The sequence below is a fragment of the Eimeria mitis genome, genomic scaffold (assembly GCF_000499745.2).
Source record: "Eimeria mitis Houghton genomic scaffold, Emh_scaff8217, whole genome shotgun sequence".
NCBI classification, from domain to species: Eukaryota; Apicomplexa; class Conoidasida; order Eucoccidiorida; family Eimeriidae; genus Eimeria; species Eimeria mitis.
The window spans coordinates 1-214 of record NW_013576039.1 but is presented as its reverse complement, the minus strand read 5'-3'; the positions used below and the strand labels follow the sequence as shown (position 1 = coordinate 214).

The 214-nt window shown below is 35.0% G+C and overlaps 1 protein-coding gene across 1 annotated transcript in view; it reads left to right on the top strand.

Moving 5' to 3' along the window:
- The window catches only part of EMH_0094210 (uncharacterized protein), a gene marked incomplete at both ends in the record, with an annotated part of 1,127 nt that extends 1,019 nt beyond the window's left edge, over positions 1–108 (top strand). Inside the window, one exon of the mRNA XM_013502072.1 lies at positions 40–108. Coding sequence (XP_013357526.1) covers positions 40–108 — 69 coding nt within the window. The remainder of the gene's footprint in view (positions 1–39) is intronic.
- Positions 109–214: the final 106 nt, after the last annotated feature.

Below are 214 nucleotides of genomic sequence, written 5' to 3'. Positions count from 1 at the left end.
TTAGGGTTTAGGGTTTAGGGTTTAGGGTTTAGGGTTTAGGTGGTTGGGGGATGCTGGAGACAGTCTGTTGGTGGTTTTGCGTTTCTGCGGGCGGCTATCTTTTCCTAGGAGAGGTAGAACGGGGGTTTAGGGTTTAGGGTTTAGGGTTTATGTATATATATATATATATATATATATATATATATATATATATATATATATATATATATATATA